General features: G+C 41.6%; 1 protein-coding gene across 2 annotated transcripts; it reads right to left on the bottom strand.

Annotated features, from left to right (window-relative positions):
• Window positions 1–7064: 7064 nt before the first annotated feature.
• Window positions 7065–18648, bottom strand: dnai7 (dynein axonemal intermediate chain 7). 2 transcript variants are annotated; one of them, XM_030720009.1, is made up of 17 exons: window positions 18597–18648; window positions 17975–17992; window positions 17733–17811; window positions 17459–17544; window positions 17227–17331; window positions 17019–17156; window positions 16684–16818; window positions 16463–16566; window positions 9962–10120; window positions 9726–9801; window positions 9573–9642; window positions 9184–9347; window positions 8932–9091; window positions 8630–8844; window positions 8381–8539; window positions 7970–8083; window positions 7065–7547 (listed from the first exon to the last, which is right to left on the bottom strand). In XM_030720009.1, exons 1-17 carry the CDS (start codon window positions 18639–18641, stop codon window positions 7272–7274), a joined length of 2103 nt encoding a protein of 700 aa, XP_030575869.1. In that variant the 5' UTR covers window positions 18642–18648; the 3' UTR covers window positions 7065–7271. The 2 variants fall into 2 exon arrangements, with proteins under 2 accessions (XP_030575869.1, XP_030575871.1); XM_030720011.1 differs by having other exon boundaries at window positions 9184–9344.
• Window positions 18649–18679: the final 31 nt, after the last annotated feature.

The raw sequence follows: 18679 nt of genomic DNA, 5'->3' as shown, positions 1-18679 counted from the left end.
TACGCTGCTGATTGTCACCCAGATTCGTGCTTGGCAGCGTATCAATGAACATCACACAAACGCGTGTGGGCTCAGCGTACTTTGTCAGGGGTGAAGGCAGCGCGTCATATAGACAGGGGCCTACTATTTCCTGTCAGGCGACTTATGGTTTGGAGTCGCTACATTATTGGTCAACAAAAAAGCTCTCTAAGGAAGCCATCGCTACCATAATCCACAACCAAAGGAATCAGGACGACGCCCAGTAAGTGCGGCCACAACGCACCTCATCCACATCCACAATTTAAGCAAATTACGTGTAAAAGCAACCACTGCACACAAGGAGCTGCTGCCACTACTTCCACAAGATGAAGTTTTAAAACAAAATGAATGGTTCTCAAGTAATAAAACATGCAGACATGTTTCAAAAGGATATTCATGAATGGATCGAGGAAACTGAGTGTCATGATTCACAATTAGGGTTATAATAGTTTGGGATTTTACATTGTTTAGTTTTAGTTCGTTTTTACTTTTGTTTCTCTAATTCAGTTAGTTTTAATTAGTTTTCAGAGTGGTTTTGCTCGTTTTTATTTTAGGTTTATTGCTTAGTTTTAGTTTAGTTTCGTTAGTTTCAGTATTAGTTTTAGTATTTTCATACTTTGTCAGGTGCAAGATTCAATGGGCAAAAGTGACTATTGAGTAATAAAAACTCAAGATACCATAAAGAAATATATTCAACAACCAACAGTTCACAACACAGAAGCACTACATGCTAAATGTGTAATAATTAGGACACACATGAACATCAACAGGGAGAAAAATATGAACTCCCAAACTCAATAAAATCTACAATAAACTCCACAATAAACTCCAGTGTCAGTGAAGTAGATTAACAACACCTACATGTGGTGTTTGACAAAAACAAACTCTTTGAAGGAGTCAAAGCTCAAATCCAGCTGCATCCTGATGTTCTCACCACCTGAAGCTTCTTCTGTTTTGGAGCTAGCTTGGTTAGATGCTCCCTGATTAGACTCGCAGGGTCTTTGCGGCCTCTGTACACAACCTACAGAAGTGTCCGACCTCATGTCCGCGTTTATGCTTGTGTAACTGTGTGTGTTGTGTGTGTTAATTACCTTGTGGTCATGTGCTGCGGTGCCAGCTGGGACTTTTTTTGGTCCTCGCTCTTTGTGCTCAGTTTTCTGGCTGCAAACATATTTGTCCCTGTTTTTCCACTTCCTTCATTTCCTCACGTCCATCCCGACAGCAGGCTCCCTCCAGGAATTTGCTGACATTTGTGAGTCCTTATACTGATGCTTTGATTATTATTCCCGATTGTTATTCTCTCACTGATAAAGTAGACGGAAACGCACAAGGACTAAACAGGCTAATCACAGCGTTGTGGACCCGCTCTGAACCGACCAGGTTCAGAGCGACTCTGCCGCTTTCTCGTGCACACGCACGCACACAGCTGCCCGACGGCGCTCCCAGCTTAAACTCGGAAAAATGATCAATCCACAATAATTTCAGTTAGTTTTAGTTAGTTTTTTTAACTCACAATACAGTTTTAGTTTTTTCCTTTTAATTGTAGTTTTTATTTATTTCAGTTAACAACAATGTTTTTTTCAATTTCAGTTTTCGTTATTTCGTTCGTTTTCGTTAACTATAATAACCCTGTTCACAGCAAGAGGGTTTAACAGAAAGCCGTCACATGCTTTGTGGAAATGAATGAAACAAGTCAACAGTTGTCAAACATTTTCACCCAAAATGAATGTTGATCTCTGTAGGCTGAACACATACATCCAATAATAAAAGGGTGCAGGAACAAAACCAGTTACAATAGAAGAAAGGACGAAAGTCCGCACACCAGAGCGCTCCTGGGACAAATATGCAATCCAAGTCTGAAGAAGGGCACTGTGGCCTGAAACGTTACTGTTGGAAGGTCCTTTGGGATTAAATTTTCGTCCCAGGAGCGCTCTGCTGTGCAGACTTTCTTCCTTACTTCTAGTCTTTCAAATGCTGGCACCCACACAACAGTCCAGTCACAGCGCTCCACAACAATGTAGTGAATTTGATCAAGAGCAGTGGATGAATAGTTGGACAGTTAAAGCATTTGAGCAACTGTAACTGAGAAATGCTCGGCTAAGCTTAGTGTGAATTGATGTGATCATGAAAGGTGGTGTTGGTATAAATCCTTACAGTTATGATTTGAATTATTGTTGATGATCTGTTCACAGCACTGTTGCATTAAAATTTTTACTTTTCTTTTTTTTTTTTTAACATTTTTCTCATGAAGGTTTTACTGATGTCTCTTATGTACATCCATGTATAGCAAAATAAAAGTTTATATGTTTTATATGTTTTCTTATTCCATCTGCCTTGGTAGTCTTTAATGTCATTAATGCATGTGAACATTCACTGAACGTTTATGGCAGCGTTCATTGGATGTTGTCTGAATGTTCAATGCTAGCTAGGAAGCCACTGCACAGAAGAGGATGATGGTGTGACAGACTTTTTGTTACAGCGAATTAGACTGAAAACTGAGTATGCTTTTCAATGAAAATAATGCTTGTGGTGTCACCAAAATCAAGTTATAGCCTTTGTTTATCTCCCTCAGTCCACTAAAGTTCAAGGTTCACAAAAAACTCCATGACAAAGGCTCACAAGACAGAAGCTCACAGACAGAAGCTCACAGACAGAAGCTCACAGCCTTATTGGAAAAAGGGACAAAAGCTGAAAACGTCCAAAAGTAGATTTCTAACTAGATAATTCAAATTTATAAATTAGAATGATTTCTTGTGAGTTTAGTCTTGTTTGAATGTTTCGCTGTATAATAATTTATGTGTAGTCACATTGTAATGGAAAAAGGCTTAAAAGATGATCATTTAAATTTGATTATATATATCTCAAAATAAAAATATGTTGGTTACAACTGTTGGGAGGGGTAGATCACTGGTGAGTACTTGATTTGCATTTGTATGACTCACAGAAACCTCCTTTACATATGAAATCCTGCCCTAGACCTGAGGAGAGGGGGGAGCTGAGGGAGCACTGACACAGAGAGTCCACGGCAGTTTCCCTACAGTTTACTGTTCTGACCAAAGCCTCCTGCTGAGAGCCCTAAAGCTCAAGCAATATAACATGCCAGAAACTGTCGAAAACCCCACTTTTCATGCAGTGATTGTTGTTCAGCATTCAGTCACTCAGTAAAAAGCTGATCCTTGTTGTTACTGACGGCTTCTTTCCTCCGTCTTCTCTCCTCCTGCACACATTTCCTCTCTTCCCTGCCTTGCTCATGTACAGGATAATCTCCCTGCCTGAGGCCTTCCTGACAGCAGACATCATCTTCAGCAGGACATCACAGAGGGTCTTCAGAGATGATTTACTTGGCACCAAACAGTGGCAGCTGAAATGACACTGTAAGGAAATGAGCAGTGTGTTGAACATTTAAATTAATCACAGTTAATTGTGCTGTTACTGCAAACAGATTTCAGGTGATTGCCAACTCAACCCCATCCAATCGAAAACTGATTGCCAAAATCTGTTTACCCACCCCCCCCTTCTATAATGCAGACTCGTCCTACCATGAAGGCTTTGATTTGCTGAATAAAACAGAGTATACCTAATAATCTGGGTGAAAAGGAAATTATTTTGATAAACCACCTCAGTGACTGTGTGTAAAGGACAGAGCATGGGATGGGGCTGGAGCCATAGGTTGAGCGTACAGCCTGGCCAGTCTGTTGCAGGGCTAACATATACAGACAGATAACCATTCATCTCATTTATAACCTGAGTTTATTAACTGCATATCTTTGGGCTGACCTGGAAAGAATTTGCACAGATGAGGGGGATTCAAACCCCAGACCTTCTTGCTGTGAGGCAGCAGTGCTAACCACTGTGCTGCCTGATTAAATGATTTAAAAAAAACAGATACAACGTGTCTGAGTGAAGCCCAAGTGTGAAGACAATGTTGTATCTGATTGTTTTTATTATTAGGCCCGAGCCTCACGAAGTGATCGGCGAGGAGCCTATTGTATTCGCTCGCGCGAAAAACGAAAAAAGGTCAAAGTCGAGCGCGAAGCGCTCGACTTTGACAACGGACCCTCAAACAAGGTAAGTCAGGTCGAACGCTTCTCGAAAACGTATATATGGGGGTGAATGGAGCAGCCCATAATTGAAATCGTTAACGTCATGAGCTAGCTTGCGCGATGAAATTGGGTCAATGACGAGCGCAACGCGCTCGTCATTGACCATGGACCTCACGACAACGTGGGTCGTGTCGAGACGTTTCCGAAAACGTATATATGAAGGTGACTGGAATGGCGCATTATTGGAATCGTTGGCGTTCTCCATTATTATTATTATTATTATTTTTCTTTTCCGCAAATGATCGCAAATTTGACCCCCTGAACATTTACGAAAACGCACCAATTTTTGCACAAAATTCAGGACCGGTGAAAAATTTCGTTTTTTAATATCGCCATTAAAAAACTCAAAAAACCAGTGCAACTGCGCCCCCTGTCAAAATCAAAATACATTGCGCCTATGGGAGGCCTTGCCATGTAAAGTTAGCCCAAGAGTCATGAAATTCGGATCAAACGGAGATCTTGTGAAACCCAACAAAAAAATATATTACACCAACTCCGGACAACAAACAGGAAGTCGGCCATCTTGAATTGAAGTTTGTGAAACGCAGAGTCAGCATTTTTGCACACCTCGTACTTGAATTAACTTGTCCTAGGGCATTAAACCGACTGGCACCAAAATCGCTCAGGAACATCTTCACAAGTTGGGCATCAAAAGATGTGCGAGGTTTTATAGAATATTCAACGGTGTTGGCATGGCAACCGCATGAATTTGTTCTTCGTTTGTGTCTCTCGCCGCAATTTTGTTTGTGCATTCGTTCGCACAATCTTTGGCCGATCAGCCTCAAAATTTAATAACTTGTTTACTGACCCGGCCTGATCCCACAATTAGGGAATCAAGTTTCTAGGTGCAATAGCGCCCCCTACAGAAGCAAACAAAAGTTTGTATGGAGGTCCAGAATTTTAGTTTCACTGAAATGCATGAAAATTTGTGTCAACATTCTTGACGTCATCCTGATCAAAAAAGCTAATCACACCCATGCTCTATTTTCTAACACGTTGCCATGGCGGAGCCCGAAATGCCCCATTTTATTCTAATGGGAAAAAGCGAAAAATCCCCCATACTAAAGTTTCTGCTTACTTTGCCCGAAATACATGAAATTTGGTACACAGATTGTTGATGTCAGCCTGATCAAAAAAGTCAATCACACCTATGTCATATTTTGGACGCTGTTCCCATGACGATGCCAAAACTGCCCCATTTTATCCCTATGGGAAAAAATGTGAAATTTCTGCGATGGAAAAATGACCCTTGCTTTCTCAAAAATGCATACAAATGCCTGAAATTTGGTACACGCATTGTCCACATCTCCCTGAACATAAAACCTACAGGTGAAAATACTGTAATGTGTAAGGCGTTGCCATGGCGATGCCCAGAATATGGCATCTTTTTCTTTGAAAACGTCAATACATCCATTGCAGTTTTTCATATGTGACAGCAAAAAAACCCCGGCTAAAATAGGCACGGCTGGAAAAGCTGGGTTCAAATCGGCACCAGCACCTGGGCGGCGGCCGGCGAGGGCCTATTATCGCCGCTTGCGGCTTTAATTATTATTATTATTGTGCAACATGCCCTATGAGCGTTTATAGCCAGGCCTGTTGTGCTTGTTTACTTCACTCATGCATTAAAACACAGATGTGTGCTGTGTGTTAAATTATCATGTTATTCTTTTCATCTTCATTATGTCACTGTATGTATAATAAAATATATAATTAGCATCACTGTTAGCTCATCTTAAAATGAACCATGACATTATGTATACATTGAAATTACATGTATGTTACATATATGTGTAGGTTGTTGTTGGTAAATATATTTTGCTAAACTATTTTTAGTGCAGTGGCACTTTGGGGTCATTGGAATGTGATGTCATGCACATCTGTAAACAGCTGTTCTACTACACATTATATAAATAATTTGTAAGTTATGAAAATAATTCCCCAAAAGGTATCTAGATATTGGTAGTCCTGGCAGTTTACATAAATTTTGCACAAAAAGTAAGGACATTTGTGCTTGGTTGATTATTTCTTTGTAACAATGCTTCATGACAATAAATCTTATACCTTTAGAAAGCCTGTTTGTCTTTAAATGATGCCACATTAGTGAGGAAAATGCATCTGTGGGTTGAGCAGCAGGATTTGTTCACATGCAGAAGTGTTTTTGTAATTAAACAAAGGATTATTACTGTCATGGTTTTTCTGCACAGGCCTCCTGGCACTGCTGGCTAGCCTGGTAATGCAGCCAGCAGTAGATGCAGCTCCTGTAGGGACCGGGGACTCCTGGATGACCATCCAGCAGCTGCTGTGGCCCTACACAGGGCTCCGGTTCACGGACAACCCCCTGTCTAACTGAAGTCCTGAGAGTGGATGGTGCTAATGCTCATCGGCCCTCCACAGAGATTGTCATTGCACTGGGATGTTATGGAGAAGAAAAAAGGACCAATCCAGAGCAGAAGCTGTTGGGAGGTTTACTGTGCCTGAAGAGTCCTATAAGACTTGCATTAACAGCACAGGCCAGGGCTCGGGAACAGTTAGCCTTGTGGAGGAGTTTATGCATCACATTGTATTTGCTAAATTAGTATGCCTGTGTGCGTGTGTGTATGCATGTGTCTGTTTATCAGAAGATACAGTTACAGGTGGTGGCAACCAGCGTCCTTTATGGTGAGCCGCTCAACTGTAACACATCACGATGCTGTCAGTGCTGCTGGGGACTCTCTACCTGGACCCAACAAAGAATCTAGAATGAAATATGTGAGTTGTGAAGTTCAGTGTATATATTTGTAAATACGTGCTCATGTTTTTTTTTTCTTGAAGTGAATGTACATGGGAATGTATTCATGCACTGTTACATAAAAAAGCAAACAAATGTTATATAAATGTACAGATTTCTTACAGTGATGTCCTGTGCCATAATAAATAATATAAAAACAGCTTAGTGTTGCTTATTTCAAACCTGCACAACTTTATTTCACACTGCCATTTCAACAATCAAATTCAGAAAAAAGTTTTTCATAGGATTCCACAGAACTATGAAAACTGCACCCATGACTCAATAACTTGTAGAGCCACCTTTAGCAGCAATAATTTGAAGTAATTGTTTCTTGAATGACTTTCAGTCTCTCACATTGCTGTGGAGGTATTCTAACCCACTCTTTATGAAAACATCAGGGGTCTTGTGGCACAGAGCAGGCTCTGTACTGTGTCAACAAACAGATGATGGCATTTTCTGCTCCTAGCTATGCCATCGGGACTCATGGTGTCCTGGAGCATGTGGATGAAGGTGGAGTGAAATTCGCTGCCAGGATAATGGTCTGGAGAGAAAGCTTCACTCGTCTCTGTCATCTCCAGCTTTCGACTCTTCTGGGCTCCCAGAAGGTACAGACTCCACGAGTCCTTAGGCACAGGGGAGGGACCATGGTGCTCACACACCTGGCAAAGAGAGTTTTACAAACTGATACAACAATAAATTCTTTTAAAGGTCAATTTCATTCCTGTTTTATCCAACTATGGTCAGTGTGAACTATGCAGTCACATGCGGATATCACTTTTTCATTATTTACTCTACAAAAAGCCAATTCTAGTTTATTTAGCCTTTCACATCTCTGGTGGTGTGAATGTCACTTGTTAAGAGTGCAGGTGGCTTGTTGGAACACAGACAATGCTCAGATGTTACTTAGAATCAGTCCCTGATAGCCAAAAATTTCAGTGCTTTCACTTGCCAGCCACCATTTTTTCCTGGTTGTGCAGAGGCTACTGTGTTATTTTTACTCTACTGTGACTGAGGCCTTAGGAAGACAATGGGGTAAAATACTACAGTACATGCTGTAAGGTGTATCTATGTGAGACAATACCTGCAGGACCAGTTGCTCGGCTCCACATTTAGCATTCCACTTGCTCCATGAGAATGCACAGGCAGAGGAAAAGAGGGCCATCTGTTCGTAGGCAGCGTGTTCTGTGAGTGGGTCCTGAAGAGGACAGAAACCACACAGATCATTTTGTAATACTTAGAGGAATCTAGTACAGCAAAAATGACATAAGTGGGTGTTGGCTGTGTAGGATGGTTTCTTTTAGTTTTAAAAAACTGTTTACAAGTACACATCACTTTATAAGACTGTGTCTGCTTCAGACAACCATAGAGACAACTGGCTGAACTCCTTTTCCAATAAACATGACCCCATGAATTCTATAATGGACGAGTCGTTCCCTTAAAATGCTTCTGATTGAATGTTCTGACATTAGCATCTTGGTTTTGTGTTACAGACCTTGGCACAGTTGCTGACGTATTTGTCTGTGTATTCATTCACAAAGATGTTGATCCCAGCATTAAGCATAGCCCTCTGCAGGGCCGGGCCACTCATCCACTTTCCTATGAGGTGAGAGAGCCCTCTCTTTTGCTCTGACTGCAGCATACATTTATTTTCCTGTTGGCAAAACACACACAAATTGTAGCAATCAAGTTACATTTCCTGTTTTATTCCTGTCATGCGTTCACAGCACTCTTTTAGTCTTACCTGAATAGTGATGCTGAGGTCCATGAGAGCCCCATTGATGGTGTAGAGAGCAGAGTCTTGGCCCAGTGGCCGGAGCTCCCAGCTCTTGAAGGGAAGGTTGGCGTAGGTTTCCTGCATCAGCACAAACGCTTGGAAGGAGTCCATACTGAAGGAGATTTTGGCCTCAGCTTCATCAAAAGAGACGTCAGTGATGCCGTCCATGCGCCACTGCTTACCTTTGGGAGAAGGCAGTTTTAATATCCTTGACTTTTTGATGCCTTTCAAGTGTATTTCAAAGTGTGATATTCTACTGTTTGTCATACCTGCAGCATCCCAGCGAGCCACTTGTGGAGTTTCCAAGAAGACAACAGAATCAGGCAGTGTCACGGATACCCCAACTGGGGAACAGGGGAGAGCCTCATTGCCATCTAATTCAGACTTCTCAGTAGGATAACAGTACGACTGCAGCCCTGTACGCAACAGCTACAAAAACAGGTATGGAGTGTGAGTACAGGTGAGGCTGACTTACGTCAGCTGCTGAGCTCAGCTAAGCAGGAAAACGCTTTTCTCTTCACCTGCTGAATTTCCCAGCCCCTGGCGTAGTACGCTTGAGGTGGGAGGTGAAACACATCATAGTAGAATACCCCACCCAGAGGTGTGTACTGCATCAAGTCTACCACCTGGGTAACAGGCTTGCTCACTATAGGCTCCTCTGGGGGGTCAATCAGATCCCTGCCTGCTGATTAGATAGAAAAAAAGAGTCATCCAGATGAAGTGCTGATTAATTTGTCTGTGGAAATAAATACATTCTGTCTAGACCAAGTTAATTTTACAGCAATCAAAAAGACAGTTGTTACACAGTATAGTATGTGCATTAAAAAGACCTATCAATCAATTTAAGTTACAGCAGGGTTAAATTATGTGTGTGCTTTATATTTGAAGAATGCAGTAAAAGCCATCTTACCACCAAGTAGCTCCATCTGTGTTTGGATTTGGCCCACTCGGCCTTCTTCCGACTTCAGACTGGTTGCATTCTGTGAGGTACATACACTGTAAGAATGAAGAGAACCCAGAAAATGTAGGAACCCACAACAGAAGCTCAGTCTTTCATCTTTACCTTCCTCCCTCTGTCTTTTTTTGTCTGCTCAGGTTGGTCTGTTTTTTCTAAAACATTCTCAGCTCCTGCAAAAGACCTGAAAGCAGACACACAACGAAAAAGACAGAACATTGTTTTGTTTTGTTTTGAATTTTATATTGTTGGTATTAGTATTGTAATAGTATTAGTATCAGAATGGCTACTCTTGAAGCAACTGTAGTAATAGCAGTAGTAGCAGTAAGAAGGAACACTCAGACCTGTTCATAGGAGCTTGTGTTTGCAGATGAATCCTCCTGACCAATGAAGAGAGGTAGTCATAGCGTGTGTGGAGGATCTGCACAGCGATGTTGCTCTTAGCCAGCTCCTCGGGAAGCTTAAAGCTGAAGCCTACCTCCTTGAAGTTGAAACCTTTAAAACTGGATGGACCAGATAGAAACAAAAAGAAATAATACACCAGCCTGTATATCTACAGGGAGCATTTCTACATGTCTGTTTAGGTACTGTCTACAAACTGCATCTTCATCATGACTCACACTTGCAGATGACTCTGTTTCCTTAAAGTGGGCATAAATGTTCATATTTATAAGTTTGGACTCTTCTATGGTTGCTCTTCATGAGTCAGACTTCAAAATTTTCCTTATTTATTTTTTCCAGGGTCTTGGTGCAGCCAAGAGAGGCACCTGGGGGTGAGTTGGATCAGGTCAGAAAGTAAACACGGTGTGTTGGGAGTGCCTGGCAGAGGCACGGATCAGAGAGATATCCAATTCCCACCTCTGGCAGAGCATCAACAGCATTCTGAGGGAGGGTGGGGACATTGAATCCGAGAGGTCCACATTCACTGCCAAAGCTGCAGTACAGAGTTGTGGCTTCAAGGTGTTTTGTGCCTGTCGTGGCAATAAACTCCAAAGCAGACGTGAAGAGTACCATCAAGCTGAAGAAGGAGTCCTTTCAAGCTTGGTTGGCATGTGAGACTCCAAAGGCAGCTGATTGATAGGCCAAGCAGAATGTGGCCTTAGCAGTAGCTGAAGCAAAATTTTAGGTGTGGGAAGAGTTCAGTCAGCCCATGGGGCAAGATTTTAGGTTGGCCTTAAGGTAATTCTCACAAACCAACTCATGGCGCTGTCACTTGGTGTTGGCTCTCACTGCTGTATTGTATCACTTCCTGTTCCTGTTTCGGAGCACAGTGTTTTGCTGTCTGTTAGCTGTTATATCTGTATAACTAGATTTATCTGGATAATAACATATTTTAGTGTAATCTTCACCTACTTTAAATAGCATACTCTTTGCTGAATCACCTGTATTCACATTACTCACTTTATTTGTTTTTAGAAATTCGCTAGCTTAGCTCAGCTAGTAGCTTAGCCCTTAGCCGACTCACTACCAGCATGGCTTCTTCTCCTGTCTCTCCTGCACTTTCCTGCTCTGGGTGTCACATGTTTAGTTACTCCTCGGCCTCCTTTAGCAGTAACGGTACTTGTAATAAATGTAGTCTGTTTGTAGCTCTGGAGGCCAGGCTTTCTGAACTGGAGACTCGGCTCCGCACCCTGGAAAATCCTACATCTAGCCAGGCCCCTGTAGCGGGTGCGGACCATGGTAGCTTAGCCGCCGTTAGCTCCCCCCCAGCAGATCCCGAGCAGCAGGGAAAACAGGCCAGCTGGGTGACGGTGAGGAGGAAGCGTAGTCCTAAGCAGAAGCCCCGGGTACACCACCAACCTGTTCACGTCTCTAACCATTTTTCTCCACTCGGCGACACACCCGCCGAGGAACAAACTCTGGTTATTGGTGACTCTGTTTTGAGAAACGTGAAGCTAGAGACACCGGCGACCATAGTCAAATGTCTTCCAGGGGCCAGAGCAGGCGACATTCATGGAAATTTGAAACTGCTGGCTAAGGCTAATCGTAGATTTGGTAAGATCGTTATTCACGTCGGCAGTAATGACACCCGGTTACGCCAATCGGAGGTCACTAAAATTAATATTGACTCGGTGTGTAACTTTGCAAAAACGATGTCGGACTCTGTAGTTTTCTCTGGGCCCCTCCCCAATCAGACCAGGAGCGACATGTTTAGCCGCATGTTCTCCTTGAATCGCTGGCTGTCTGAGTGGTGTCCAAAAAATGACGTGGGCTTCATAGATAACTGGCAAAGTTTCTGGGGAAAACCTGGTCTTGTTAGGAGAGACGGCATCCATCCCACTTTGGATGGAGCAGCTCTCATTTCTAGAAATCTGGCCAAATTTATTAACCCTCCTAAAACCTGACTACCCAGGGTTGAGACCAGGAAGCAGAGTTGCAGTCTTACACGCCTCTCTGCAGCTTCTCTCCTCCTGCCATCCCCCCAAAACCCCATCCCCATAGAGTCGGTGCCTGCTCCCAGACCACCAAAAACCAAAGCTAAAATCAGCAAAAAACTATTTAAGCATAAAAATTCAAAAACAATAAATAATACAGCTTCATCAACTGCACCAAAGAATAAAACAATTAAATGTGGATTGTTAAACATTAGGTCTCTCTCTTCCAAGTCCCTATTAGTAAATGATTTAATAATTGATCAACGTATTGATTTATTCTGCCTTACAGAAACCTGGTTACAGCAGGATGAATATGTTAGTTTAAATGAATCAACACCCGCGAGTCACAGTAACTGTCAGAATGCTCGAAGCACAGGTCGAGGAGGAGGATTAGCTGCAATCTTCAATTCCAGCTTATTAATTAATCAAAGACCCAGACAAAGTTTTCATTCTTTTGAAAGCCTGACTCTTAGTCTTGTCCATCCTAATTGGGAAAATCAAAAACCTGTTTTATTTGTTATTATCTATCGTCCACCTGGTCCCTACTCAGAGTTTCTGTCTGATTTCTCAGACTTTTTATCTGATTTAGTGCTCAGTTCAGATAAAATAATTATAGTGGGTGATTTTAACATCCATGTAGATGCTGAGAATGACAGCCTCAACACTGCATTTAATCTATTGTTAGATTCAATTGGCTTCTCTCAAAATGTAAAGGAGCCCACCCACCACTTTAATCATACTCTGGATCTGGTCCTAACATATGGCATAGAAACTGAAGACTTAACAGTATTCCCTGAAAGCCCCCTCCTGTCTGATCATTTCTTAGTAACATTTACATTTACTTTAATGGATTACACAGCAGTGGGGAATAAGTTTAATTACAGTAGAAGTCTTTCTGAAAGTGCTGTAACTAAGTTTAAGGATCTAATTCCTTCATTGTTATGCTCTTCAGTGCCATGTGCCAACACAGTGCAGAGCAGCTACCTAAACTCTGCTCCCAGTGAGGTTGATTATCTCGTCAATAGTTTTACATCCTCACTGCGTATAACTTTGGATACTGTGGCTCCTCTGAAAAGGAAAGCTTCAAATCAGAAGTGCCTGACTCCGTGGTATAATTCACAAACGCACAGCTTAAAGCAGATAACCCGAAAGCTGGAGAGGGAATGGCGTCTCACTAAATTAGAAGATGCTCATTTAGCCTGGAAAAAGAGTTTGTTGCTCTATAAAAAAGCCCTCCGTAAAGCTAGGACATCTTACTATTCATCATTAATTGAAGAAAATAAGAACAACCCCAGGTTTCTTTTCAGCACTGTAGCCAGGCTGACAAAGAGTCAGAGCTCTGTAGAGCCGAGTATTCCTTTCACGTTAACTAGTAGTGACTTCATGGATTTCTTTACAAATAAAATTTTAGACATTCGAGAAAAAATTATTCATAACCATCTGAAAGATTATTCTTCATGTTCGGCTGCTTTCAGCACTGCTGGTATTTGTTTAGACTCTTTTGCTCCAGTTGATCTTTCAGAGTTAACTTCAATAGTTACTTCCTCCAAACCAGCAACATGTTTATTAGATCCCATTCCTACTAGACTGTTCAAAGAAGTCTTTCCAATTATTGATGCTTCAATCTTAAAAATGATCAATCAGTCTTTATTAGTTGGCTATGTACCACAGACCTTCAAGGTGGCTGTAATTAAACCTCTGCTTAAAAAGCCATCACTTGACCCAGCTGTCTTAGCTAATTATAGGCCAATCTCCAACCTTCCTTTTCTCTCAAAGATTCTTGAAAGAGTAGTTGTAAAACAGCTAACTGATCATCTGCAGAGGAACGGTTTATTTGAAGAGTTTCAGTCAGGTTTCAGAATTCATCACAGTACAGAAACAGCATTAGTGAAGGTTACAAATGATCTTCTTAGAGCCTCTGACAGTGGACTCATCTCTGTTCTTGTCCTGTTGGACCTCAGTGCAGCTTTGATACTGTTGACCATAACATTTTATTACAGAGATTAGAGCTTGCTATAGGTATTAAAGGTACTGCACTGCAGTGGTTTGAATCATATTTATCTCATAGACTCCAATTTGTTCATGTAAATGGGGAGTCTTCTTCAGACAGTAAGGTTAATTATGGAGTTCCACAGGGTTCTGTGCTAGGACCAATTTTATTTACATTATACATGCTTCCCTTAGGCAGTATTATTAGAAAGCACTGCATCAATTTTCATTGTTATGCAGATGATACTCAGCTTTACCTATCAGTGAAGCCAGATGACACACATCAATTAATTAAACTGCAGGAATGTCTTAAAGATATTAAGGCCTGGATGACCTCTAATTTCCTGCTTCTAAATTCAGATAAAACTGAAATTCTTGTTCTCGGCCCCACAAATCTTAGAAACATGGTGTCTAACCAGATACTTACTCTGGATGGCATTACTTTGGCCTCCAGTAACACTGTGAGAAATCTTGGAGTCATTTTTGACCAGGATATGTCCTTCAATGCACATATTAAACAAATATGTAGGACCGCTTTTTTGCATTTGCGCAATATTTCTAAAATTAGAAACATCCTTTCTCAGAGTGATGCTGAAAAGCTCATTCATGCATTTATTACTTCTAGGCTGGATTATTGTAATTCATTATTATCAGGCTGTCCTAAAAGCTTTCTGAAAAGCCTTCAGCTGATCCAAAATGCTGCAGCTAGAGTACTGACAGGGACTAGAAAGAGAGAGCATATTTCTCCCATATTGGCTTCTCTTCATTGGCTCCCTGTTAAATCTAGAATAGAATTTAAAATTCTTCTCCTCACATACAAGGTCTTGAATAATCAGGCACCATCTTATCTCAAAGACCTCATAGTACCATATCACCCCAACAGAGCACTTCGCTCTCAGACTGCTGGCTTACTTGTGGTTCCTAGGATACTTAAGAGTAGAATGGGAGGCAGAGCCTTCAGCTTTCAGGCGCCTCTTCTGTGGAACCAGCTTCCAGCTTGGATTCGGGAGACAGACACCCTCTCTATTTTTAAGATTAGGCTTAAAACTTTCCTTTATGATAAAGCTTATAGTTAGGGCTGGATCAGGTGACCCTGAACCATCCCTTAGTTATGCTGCTATAGGCCTAGTCTGCTGGGGGGTTCACATAATGCACTGTTTCTCATTCACCTTATTTACTTTGTTTATACTCCACTCTGCATTTAATCATTAATTGATATTAATCTCTGGCTCTCTTCCACAGCATGTCTTTCTCTCCCCTCAGCCCAACCGGTCGCGGCAGATGACTGCCCCTCCCTGAGCCTGGTTCTGCTGGAGGTTTCTTCCTGTTAAAAGGGAGTTTTTCCTTTCCACTGTCGCCAAGTGCTGCTCATAGGGGGTCGTTTTGACTGTTGGGTTTTCTCTGTATTATTGTAGGGTCTTTACCCACAATACAAAGCGCCTTGAGGCGACAGTTTGTTGTGATTTGGCGCTATATAAATAAAATTGAATTGAATTGAATTGAAGGTGAATCGGCTTCTTGTTACATATACAGAGGGGATGCAGTGCTGCTGGCCTTAATTGAGGATATACCTGGGAAGTGGAAAGAATACTTTAAGGACTTCCTCAAGCCCACTGACACACCTTCTGTAGTGGAAGCAGAGTCTGGCAAGGGGTGGGGTAAGATGGGGGGGTTGCCCAACACTGTGCGTAAGATCACTGAACTAGTCAAAAAGCTCTATGGTGGCTGAGTCCCTGGGTTAGATGAGTTTTGCCCTGAGCTCCTTAAGGCTCTGGTTGCTATAGGGCTGCCTTAGTTGGCACTCCTATAGCATCATGTGGTCTGGGACAGTGCCTCTCAATTGACTGGACGAGGTATGTGGTTTCCTTCCTTGCCATGGAACACTGGACCAGTTCTTCATCCTCTCGAAGTTGGATGAAGGTCTGTGGGAAGTTGCCCAACCAGTCTGCATGTGCTTTGTGGCCCAAGAGAAGGTATTTAGGGGAATTGCTTCAAGAGTATGGGGTGACTAGCCTGTTACTACAGGCCATTCAGTCTATGTACAACTGTACCAAGAGCTTGGTTTGCATTGCTGGCAGTCACTCAGACCTATTCCTGATAAGAGATGGGCTCTGCCAGGGTTCCCCTTTGTCACTGACTCTGTTCATAACTTTTGTTGTGAAGAGAGCGCAGAATGAAAGTAACTGTCAATTTAACAGTCAGTACACGTTCCTACCCTCACCTATGGTCATGGGCAACTCCCCCCTTGATGCCTCCTAGCTGAGGTGTTTCAGGCCACAGAACACATTGGAGAGATTACGTTTCTCCTTCCTTCACTTAAACCAACTTTCTTCTGATTGGCTGGAAGGTGGAGTTTCTGTGCTCACTGCAAGTTTCTCATTATGTGAAACTTTGCCCAAGTTTAATATGAGCACCCACAATATAACAGTAGAGATATATGACTTAATACAATGATAAAATTGCACAGTTTCATAAACAAACCTTGGATTCTTCTTGAGGTTGGCCCAGAGACACAGTGTAATGTTGTCATCTTTGATCACAGTTTGCATGTTGTCTGTCTCGATGTCGATGTTCTTATTGGCTCTCTGTAACCAGGGACACACAGGGTCTGGACTTGCAATATTATTAGCATAAATCATCCTTCATATTGTTCCAAACTGCTTCCCGATGATTTTATATGAGAACAGTCAGGCTTTGTGTACCTTAAGTATCTCCTCGATGGCGAGGCGCTGTTTTGAATGGATTAGCTCCTGCAAACTTATGAGAGACTCCTCGTACTTCTGGCCCTCTTTAGGATCTGTAGCATCTCTGAGGAGCTCTTCCAACTCATCTACTAGCTGTAAGCCCAACTCAGATTTGTTATATTAGAACACACAGCTTTTTATCCTGTCCTTATTTTTCCATTTTGACACATTAATATTAAGGCTTAAACTATCCTGATTATTTTCAGTCAATTATAACCAGCAAAGATTCCTTATGGTATGTATTAAAAATAAAACTCTATATCACCTTCACTGATCAACAAACACATACAGACCTGTACAGCAGGGTTACATTGCTGGAGCACAGGTGTGATGTTGACTTCTGAGTCGTCTCTCCATAAGCTCATAAAAGTGTTAATGTCCCGCTGTATGTATGGGTTTGGTAAACCATCACAACGGATGGATCGCTCCCACTGGACACAAAGCATATGCTGCATGTTATCAGCTACAATGCTCTCTATTTAAATGCTTAGAGACCCACACCTTGGCACTCTCCACAGCTTTAGTCTTCCATTTGGTGACTGCAGTATTATTCTCTTCCAGTAGATGGTGCAGTTCATTCAGCTCTTCCTCTCTGCGCTCTAGGTCCTGGCAGAAATACAGCCAAATACAGTATTCCCATGTACTACACAAATTTTTCCAAAGTACTTGTAATTTGCATGTACACTTCTTCTTTTGTGCTTCATTCAGGGTTAATATTCCACTGGGATCTTACCTTTAGCTCGAGCCTTTCCACCTCCTCCTTTCTCTTTCTTTCCAGTCTCTCCTGTTTTTCTCTTTTTGCCTTTATCTGGGCTTCCTCTGTAATGCACATGTTATTGATAAAGTACTAACAGAGCAAACATCGAAAAAGTGCAGGTACCTCTTTTACTCCTAAGCAGTGACAGACAGAAACTCAAAACACATTATAACAGATGAAGTTTTAAAATCACTTTCCCTTTGAGTACCAGTGTCAGATATGCACCACCTAATGAAGAAAGACAGATTACCTTCCTCTCGCAGCCTCCTTTCCTCCTCCTCTTGCTGCTGCTTTGCCTTTTGAGCCTTGGACAGCTTACCACCTTTCTTCTATGGCATCAGAGCAAATTAGAGTTTAACAGTGCGTACCTACTAGGAAACATTGCTGAAGAGAAACTGAGTATTTGCACTGGCATATAAAGAGGCTTCCTGTACGTATCTGCAGCTGAGTTCTCTGACTGTATCTAATATACTGACTGCCTGTTGCTCATACCTGTATGTTCTTGGGCGGCTATCTTTCACAGGAGAAAACACAGAGAGAAAGTTACAGAATGTCACACTTCAAAACAGAAATTCAAGAAGCTTTAGAGACATACTGGAGACATGGATGAGCATTATAGTCCATATCCTTACAATTTCAAAGATACAGTAAACTCCAAGACTACATGTAGACGAAGAAGTATGGCAAACAGAAAATGTAAGAGCTGAGAAAACAACTTTATAACAAACAAAATAGTTTCATTTTGTTTAAACAACAGTTGTTGATTCCGTTGTTCGCCATGGAATTTAGCTTTTGACAACGGACATTTTATTAAACTAGTTTCTGATCAAGAAAATTTGATGAAACTTTAACAGTTTTAAGTTGAAACATAAACTTACACGTCCACATACTTTTTTATCTTATCTTATAACTTCGGCGAGGTTTTGGAAAAACAATCGTTCAATACGAAAGATTTGACAGAATGAAAAAAAAAGGTCGATCAGAAACCCGCTTTTTAGCTGACCGCTTCAACGTATTATGAGGTATTATGTAATTACGCTAACTAATACTATATAATCATTTAAATATTTATTTAAAATCGTAAAAATTACGATGTTTAACAGAAAACACTCACCATGTTCACTCGTGTATCTGGGTAACCGTAGCAACCTTTACGCATGCGTCCTCGTATATTTTTATTTGCGACAGAACGGAACG

Source organism: Archocentrus centrarchus, chromosome 23 (genome assembly GCF_007364275.1).
Source record: "Archocentrus centrarchus isolate MPI-CPG fArcCen1 chromosome 23, fArcCen1, whole genome shotgun sequence".
In the NCBI taxonomy this organism is placed as follows: domain Eukaryota; kingdom Metazoa; phylum Chordata; class Actinopteri; order Cichliformes; family Cichlidae; genus Archocentrus; species Archocentrus centrarchus.
The sequence above is the reverse complement of the archived record's forward strand: the minus strand, read 5'-3'. Positions and strand labels throughout refer to the sequence as shown.

Coding starts and splice junctions, on each gene's coding strand:
- dnai7 (XM_030720009.1), bottom strand. CDS start 18,641: ATGCGTAAAGGTTGCTACGGTTACCCAGATACACGAGTGAACATG. Junction 8,540..8,629: donor ACCTCAGCATCACTATTCAG/GTAAGACTAAAA, acceptor TTTTGCCAACAG/GAAAATAAATGTATGCTGCA. Junction 7,548..7,969: donor CCGAGCAACTGGTCCTGCAG/GTATTGTCTCAC, acceptor TCTCTTTGCCAG/GTGTGTGAGCACCATGGTCC.